Source organism: Parasteatoda tepidariorum, chromosome 5, assembly GCF_043381705.1.
Source record: "Parasteatoda tepidariorum isolate YZ-2023 chromosome 5, CAS_Ptep_4.0, whole genome shotgun sequence".
NCBI lineage: Eukaryota > Metazoa > Arthropoda > Arachnida > Araneae > Theridiidae > Parasteatoda > Parasteatoda tepidariorum.
This window is the reverse complement of record NC_092208.1, coordinates 69,934,478-69,942,683: the sequence shown is the minus strand read 5'-3', so window position 1 is coordinate 69,942,683 and position 8,206 is coordinate 69,934,478. Positions and strand designations below refer to the sequence as shown.

General features: G+C 27.5%; 1 protein-coding gene across 1 annotated transcript; it reads left to right on the top strand.

Moving 5' to 3' along the window:
- Positions 1–2,188: 2,188 nt before the first annotated feature.
- Positions 2,189–4,414, top strand: LOC107436913 (Dolichyl-phosphate beta-glucosyltransferase wollknaeuel). The gene has a single exon (XM_016048741.3). It carries the CDS (start codon positions 2,309–2,311, stop codon positions 3,284–3,286), a length of 978 nt encoding a protein of 325 aa, XP_015904227.1. The 5' UTR covers positions 2,189–2,308; the 3' UTR covers positions 3,287–4,414.
- Positions 4,415–8,206: the final 3,792 nt, after the last annotated feature.

Sequence of the window (8,206 nt, the reverse complement as noted above, 5' to 3'; positions counted from 1 at the left end):
CTTATTCTATTTGTTGTTTCTTTTAAGGTTTATTTGGGTGAGATGTGAATCACACAAGCATTAGTTTCATTCTGATAAAATTTTAAACTTATTTGACTGGTGTAAAATCTAATTAAAAGAAATCTAATTTACTTTGTTCGAAACAAGCATGTATAATTATACATGCAGTGCATGTATGAATTATATGTGAATGCATATATACATAGCTCCTTCACATTTGACATGTGGTTAGAATATGAAATTTAATTTTTAAAGGTAGAGCTAATGGAGAAAAACTTTTTTATATTTGGAGTTAGTTCCACCATCAAAATATCAATGTAAATTCTTATTAATAAAAGGTTCTGTCAAATATTTAAATTAAGCTGTGCTGAGTTTAAGAAGTGGATATGACGCATCAAAACCGTTACAAACATGCATGTTTGAAACTGCTTTACCAAATACAGTGAAATTCTTTAGAAGTATTTATTTAACTAGAATTTAATAATTTTCTTTGGTAAGCCTTGTCACCTATATTCCTCTGGCAATTTTTCCTGAATTGTTCCAATTGGGTATACTATAGCCTATGTCACAGGTCGTGTTATTCCTACTAAATTTAACTAGTAAACAGCATTTTCTGCGAACCTGATTTCTAGCAACAAGTAAACATTAAATGAAGTGTGTTGTTATAAGTCGCTACTCGGCAGGTTGGAATTGTATTAGTCTAGTTCCTTTTGAAATAATTAATTTTGTTGTTTTATCTAAGTTTACGAATTTAGTAAACATATTTAAAACTCAGCTTATAAATTAAACTAAATGGTAAATGTTATTTCTAGTTGTGTTTTTTTCATATTATACCCAATTATAAGAATTAAGGTATGACTCTTTCATTAAACTGTTCATAGAAATGGTCAGGCTCAGAGAATTAGTAGCATTCGACTTTGTTTCGAAAAATTTACCACTTTTGAATATAAAAAAATTTAATAAAATAACAATTTTTTATCTCTTAAAGCACTTTTTAGTTTCATTTTATCTATTTATTATAATTATTATGTATCTATACAATTAGGAGATCTTAAATTATAATGCAATTTTTAAAAATTTCTATAATGGAAATTTAAGTATCTTAATAAATGAATCACATAAAAAACAGTGTCAGTGAAGGTAGTGGATAATTTAAAGTAACTGTGGATTAAAAATAATGATGAAAATCATGTATTATAAAAGCAAGAAAACTGGTTACTAGTGCAGTGTTGCAAAATCACCATTTCCTGTATAATTTCACTTTTTTATTTTCACACACTTCTGAAACTTAGTAGTTTTGTTGTATAAAAGAAAATAGACTCGAAACACTTGATGTTTACAAAATATACGTAGAAAATAAAGATTTTATGGGGAAATTTAGTTAAACTTATTTAAAGCGCTAAGACTGTGCATTTCTTAAGAGCGCCACGATTAAAATTTTCCTGTAAGAGTATCTCGTTTCATGTGCAGTCAAAATTATTATAACTTATGGTGAAATTTTTCAACAAAAAAAAAATGAAGTTTTGCGAAGAGGAATTACTAATTTTGCTTTGCATCTATCAACTTTGTGCATATATCATCTGCATAATGCAGCTTGGGAAAATATATTTCTTGTTTTTAAATTTAATTTATGAAAATTTTATTTATTTGTTTGAAATATGTGAAATGTTAAAATTAGCGAGGGAGACATACTGTTTGTCTAAGATAGGTACTCTGCCAGACATTCGTCTGGAGCTGTGTCGGTGACTATGGTAACGAGGTATGATTATTTTAAGTAGGGGTACGGAGTCCCTCTTTAAGACTGGTTTCGGCGAGAGAACAGGAGACCTCTTCATCGAAGCTACTCTCCCTAAAATGCCCTCTTCTTGTTTCCATAGCACCAGACTGACGCAGACTCAGTGGCGGTCAGAGTACCTATCTTAGACAAACAACTGACAGCTCCTCCCCTCCAGCGGTTTTCTTATATTTCTTCAATTCCTAACTTCCCTTTCTTTTTCTGTAAAGGAAATAGCTCTTTTAAAAGTTGACAGGGACCATTTTCATAACATTCACATTATCGTATCAATCGGTGGGGACCGTTTTCTTTGCGAGCGAATTTTTCACCTGTGGTGTAAATTTCAGCCAAATAAAAGTTTGCTCAGACAACTTGGTTCCTTTCCGGGCAAAAAGAAGCCATAAAAGACGTAATAATAATGTTTACATTTTTATTAACTATAACCGCGTTACAATGATTAAGTGTCAATTTTGTAAACACGTCAGCTAACATCGGCGATGATAAATCTAATATTATTTATTAAATAAACTCAAAATGCTTTTGTTTTCTACCGATATGATTATTTTTATGATCAGTTTCATAGTTATTTTTGTCATTTTATTTATATTTAGAAAGCTTACTCGCAACAATATGCCGGCTATTATTCGTTACGATGAAGAGAAATATTACATGGATTTTTCTTCTGCTGTTCCAACAAAAAAACCATTTCCTGGTCTCTTCGATGAATATTCCTTATATTTATCAGTAATCGTTCCTGCTTACAATGAGCAAGATCGACTTCCCCCGATGTTAGATGAATGTATGGAATTTCTGGAAAATCGCTCTCGTAGAGACCGGCAATTCTCATATGAAGTTATCATTGTTGATGATGGGAGTTTGGATAAAACCTCCGAAATTGGTCTGGAATATAGTAAAAAGTATGGATCTGATAAGTGTAGAGTTTTAACCTTAGTTAAAAATCGTGGTAAAGGTGGTGCTGTTAGACTTGGTATGCTGTATGCTCGAGGGAGATATTTGCTGTTCGCTGATGCCGATGGTGCAACAAAGTTCGAAGATTTTGAAAAATTGGAGAGCGAAATGAGGCAATCTACTGTAGAAAACATTTATTCTATTGTTGTAGGCTCAAGAGCTCATCTTGAGAAAGAAGCTATAGCATCACGGTCATTTTTCCGAACAATTTTAATGTATGGTTTCCATTTCTTGGTATGGTTATTTGCAGTTCGCTCTGTTAGGGATACTCAATGTGGATTTAAAATGTTTACTCGCGAAGCTGGAATCATTTTGTTTGCAATACTTCACGTAGAACGTTGGGCTTTTGATGTAGAGTTGCTCTACATAGCTGAAAAAAAAACTATGGCCATAAAAGAAGTTGCTGTAAATTGGACAGAAATTGATGGTTCAAAATTAGTTCCTTTTTGGAGTTGGTTACAAATGGGTATTGATTTGCTGATGATTTGGATTAAATATCAAACTGGTATTTGGAAACTACAAGACACTAAAAAATTTTCCTGAGTTTAATTATTGTGCAACAATATGAAAGGTTTAGAAGATTTATTTTTATATTTGATTTTGTGTATCAAAGTTTTCATTATCAGCACTGGTAATGATTTTTTATTATCAAAAGCTCCCTTTCAAATTTTTTTAAAGGATTTGTGCGTAATGGGGGGAGATTTCTGCATCGTGATCTGAGGTAAAATAATCGTCAGGTCTTGGAAACTTCCAGGCAGTGTCCCTCGGGAAACTAAAAAAGTCATCATGGAATGGGACCAACTTGAAAGGTATAAATCGTAGCAAACATCTACATGTTTTTTGGATACAAGTTTAAAATCTATTTGGCACGTTGGCGATTGTAGTTGGCGAAGCAGATCACGATACAGAAATATCCCCTTTAATGGTTTTGTTTTGGAATTATTTATGTTGTTAATCTTTTTTTTTTTCGTCACTAAAAATTTTGCATTTTGGGTAGTGCATAACATCCTTTTATTCTGTATTTGATTAAGAGAGCAAATTTGTCTGTACATCATTTTTACTGTTTCTTTTGTTCATATATAGAAGAAAATGTCAATTTTATCTGCCATATTAATTTTTTTCTTCTTCGAAAAACTGCTATAGAATTGTATCAAATATTTTTATATGGTCTCATAGTTAATGTATTGCAGTTTGGCATTTAGTTTACGATGACAATTAAATTCTGTATTACAATAGGAAATTATTTAAAAGAATTCTCTACAATAGTGAACTTCTTTAATTAGTGGAAATAATATAAACCAGATCCAGATTTTAAACGATTTCTTTCTTATCAGATCACAAGTAGAAAAATTCTGTAAGGTTTTGTGGCATGGAATTATCAATGATTGTTAATTTTGAATATTGTATGTATGCTACTTACCGAGATCTTATTTGTCATCATTGAAGAAAGTAATTTATAAAAACTTCATATGCATAATTGTTTTATTTGGTTGTGATAGATATTTACATTTTTTGTGTATAATAAGTACATTGTATCAATACATGAGCTTATTAAAATTCAGTTATTACTTAATGTCTACTTAAAAGTTGAATGTAAAAGTCTTTTTAGAATAATTTTGTATTTTTGCAGTTTCGTTACTTAAAAATTAAAGTGTGCTCTTAGTTGACTAACATCTTGAAAAATGAATTATTCATTCGTTCTTTTAAAACTTGTTTTCTAAAAAAATAATATTTTATTAAAAATAATATTTTTTTTTTATAAAAGAGAAGGGGGCAAATATCTTTGAAATATCTGAACCTAATAGCTGTTAAATGATATACGTACATAGAATTTGTCTAATAAATTATACAATGTTTCATTAGTTAAGAAAGAAATCAACAGAATAAATAAAAGTTCTTTTCTAACAATACAACCCGAACTAACAATAGTTTTAATCTTATCATCAAATATTTTTTATAAAATTACGTTTTTTTCCGTATAAAACTGTAGAAGTTTTAAAGGAAAACTATTTGTAAAAATTTATATAAATGTCTGTTTAGAGTATTTTTTCTTAAAATTGTATAATAAAGAGGTAATTTATATTATGTCTTTTTAAAAAGAATAAAATATTGCCAAAAAAAGAAATTCTGATTCGACTAGATTTAAAATTTACTGTCTTATACCTACCAAATAGCAAAAAAAAGAAAAAATCAGTACTTTGGAGTCTTGATTTCCTAGGAAAAAAAATTCAGAAATAGTTAAAATTGTACCTAATGTTTTCTTATTGTTTTTGGCATTTCATCAGAGAATTTTTTAAATTTATTGCTTTTGTAAGCAGGGTTCGTTGATTTAAATCAGTTTGATTTGAATCACGATTTAAATCACGATTTAAATCATGATTTAAATCAAATGATTTTTTTTAAAAAAATCATTGATTTAAAAAAAATTTTTTTTTTTCAATATATATATTGATTTTAAAAGTTAAAAAACAGTGTTTTAAAGTATTGATACTTTTATTATTTTCTTTTCTTAGTTTTAAAATTTATTTTAAATAAATTGCTGTGTTAATTAATTTTAGTTAATGAAATTACTTTCTTTCTTGGTGTGTGTTAAATTCTAACACATTTGAAATTACATTTTAAAAAAATCTTTTGATTCTTGTGATTGAAAGTACAGATTAAAGTACACATTTAATGCTGTCTTAATATAGACTCGCATAGCTATAGAAAGTAATTAATAGACATGAATTTCGAAAGGAAAATACAAATAATCTTAATTAAAATTCTACCTTTTGATTGAAATGGCATGGAATTAAAATCTACATTATATTTTATTGGTGGAAAATGTATATTTCTAAAGCTCGAGGTTATATTAAAAAGAAATTACCCTAATATGCCAAAAATAGAAAAAAAAAAGAAGAAAAAGGCTAATGAATTCAGATATTTTTTCCTGATATAGTGTCATTCTTCCCTTTTAAACTTTATTTGAGGCAATAGAGTTATTAACTGGTAACTTGTGTTTATTTCTCATAATATGTTTACAGAATCTTTGACATTATCAGATTTCCTATAAAGAAATTTTGTGAAAAAAAATTCCAATGAGTGCATAGATTTTTTTAAAAATTTTCTTAGCTGATCTATTTAAATATAGAATTAAAAAATGAATATTTTAATATAAAAATATATAGATTAAATATTTATTTTTTGATGAATGACTGCATCTCTTACATTTATTTTGTCAGATTAAAAATCAAGAGAAAAAAAAACACAATTTTAAATTAAAATTATGGTTTGCAAATTGAAACTTTAATTTAATAAATAAAGAGTCTGTCCAAGCCAAATTTGCTAATGCTTAGGGTACCTACACAAATTCAACTTTAGGAAAAAAATAAATTTTTTAAAAATTTTATTTTTGTGTTTCGTAAGAAACGAATAAATTTTCTCAAATTATGTCTAAAATTTCACAAAATAAATATCTCTCAGAAAAACCCAGACAGACCCCTTTCATTAAATTCTCTATTTCATCTAGTCTTCAAATTTCAATCATGCATTTGTTTCAAAATGGTTGCTATGCATTCAAAGCTATGTATTATAATGAAAAATTATATTAGTAAGTTAGAGTTTCTGTAATATTATCTTAATATTAATTTAATTTTGATTAAGCATTTATAAAGTATTTTTAATCATAAATTAAAGTTCTTACAATGTGTTTGAATAAAAAAAAAATCTGATTTAAATAAAAATAATCCAATTTAAATCAAAAAAATCATGAACCCTGTTTGTAAGTTAATTCTTTGAAATTTTAATAATTTTTTAACATAAATTCAATGCGTATCCACCAAGGTGCGAAAGGAAGTTTGGTAAAAATTACCTAGATTTGTGATCATTGTCCCAACAATGATCATACTTTGCTGGCTCATTGATGACCTTTTGATATACTTTCTAATTTTTCTATAATTTCTTTGCTCTATATTTCTATATAAAGTATATTTCTATATCTTTCTATACTTTCTTATTCTTTTTACCCCCGAAGTATAGAAGATAGCCACAATCTGAAAAATATTGTCTACATACTTCGTTCAGGATAGTGGTCGAAAATTTGAACCCCTTAATGTTAATTTTATTTTTTGCTTCTTTCCTCATATCTCAAGAACTGTGTAGGTGAATTGAAAAATTTTATCACACAATTATAAAATTAATTTATCTAAAGATAATTCCTCAACAAAAATAATTTTTAATATTAGTTATTATTTTATTTAATTATAGTTGAAAAAAGTTTTGAATTGTAAGATATACTAATTTTTTTATCATCTTAATATGGCAAAATATAATCTTTGAACAAGATTGGTCTAATTGAATTTGGTCAAAATTGGTCCTGAGAAATCAAATTTTAAATATTTGACCTCTTTAAAAGTCTATTTATCTGAAACTATTCAAATTTTTTTGGGATATGGCCAGTGCCTGATTTATCATAAGACCTGACAGGCATAGCCTATGTCACATAGGGCCCTCTCATATCTAAGGATTTTCTAAATGTTACAAATAATTTTTGTTTTGTTTTTTCCTTAAGAAACATAGATTGAAACAAATATGAGCTTAAATTTACTAATGTATTATGATTCACTTATGTTATACATAAATTAAAAGCGCTTCATGAATAAACAACATATAAATTTGGTTTAAAATTGTATGCCTGTGCCTGACAATTCTATGCTCCACATTTCTCGATCATACCGTGGATTCAGCGAGGGTACCTAAAAGCTAAAATTAACGCCGAGTGGGCTAAACTTTTAACTGCTCTCGTGTCCATATTTACCAGATTGCTGTTGATTCGGCTAAAAAGTATGATTACTCGGAGAAAGGAAATTTTTGTGTTAGATTTTGTAACTGGAAATATTGTCTATTCTAACTTAATATGTAGTATATTTGAGATCACCCCGGTGAACCATTACAATTGAGTCCAATGAAAATTCCATCATTTGATCATAAGTTAATCAGGGTGTTAAATTTTTTTTTTTTGCTCACTGCACATAACTAATAATTATATAGATTTTGTATTCAAGAAGTAAATGCTATTCTACTGTGGTATAACTTTCAAAATATGTATTTTGTCTGTAATTAAAATTTGCCAAATGTATTTTAAGTTTTGAATTATTTTAGCAAAACGGAAACAAAAGAATGTAGTTAAATTTATAACAAAAACTCTTTCATCTTTAAGTATTTTTAATCTATGATAGAAGGAAGATGTAAAGAAGTGGAAAACGTGAGATGTTAATAAAAATTTTTTTTGTTAAATTTAAATCTAAAATGTCTAGTCATAGCTTTATATTATTTTAGAAATATAAGAATAAAATCGAAATATTTCTACGAGGAAACTAAATGTTTTTTGCTATTTCTTTGTATTGTTATTACACTTTAAATTGGTTAATTTAAACTGAAAGTTCAAACAAGCTTAGAATTACAAATAAATTATCAACCATGATT

Bases quoted from the DNA above. Each gene is read 5' to 3' on its own strand.
- LOC107436913 (XM_016048741.3), top strand. From the start codon at position 2,309: ATGCTTTTGTTTTCTACCGATATGATTATTTTTATGATCAGTTTCATA.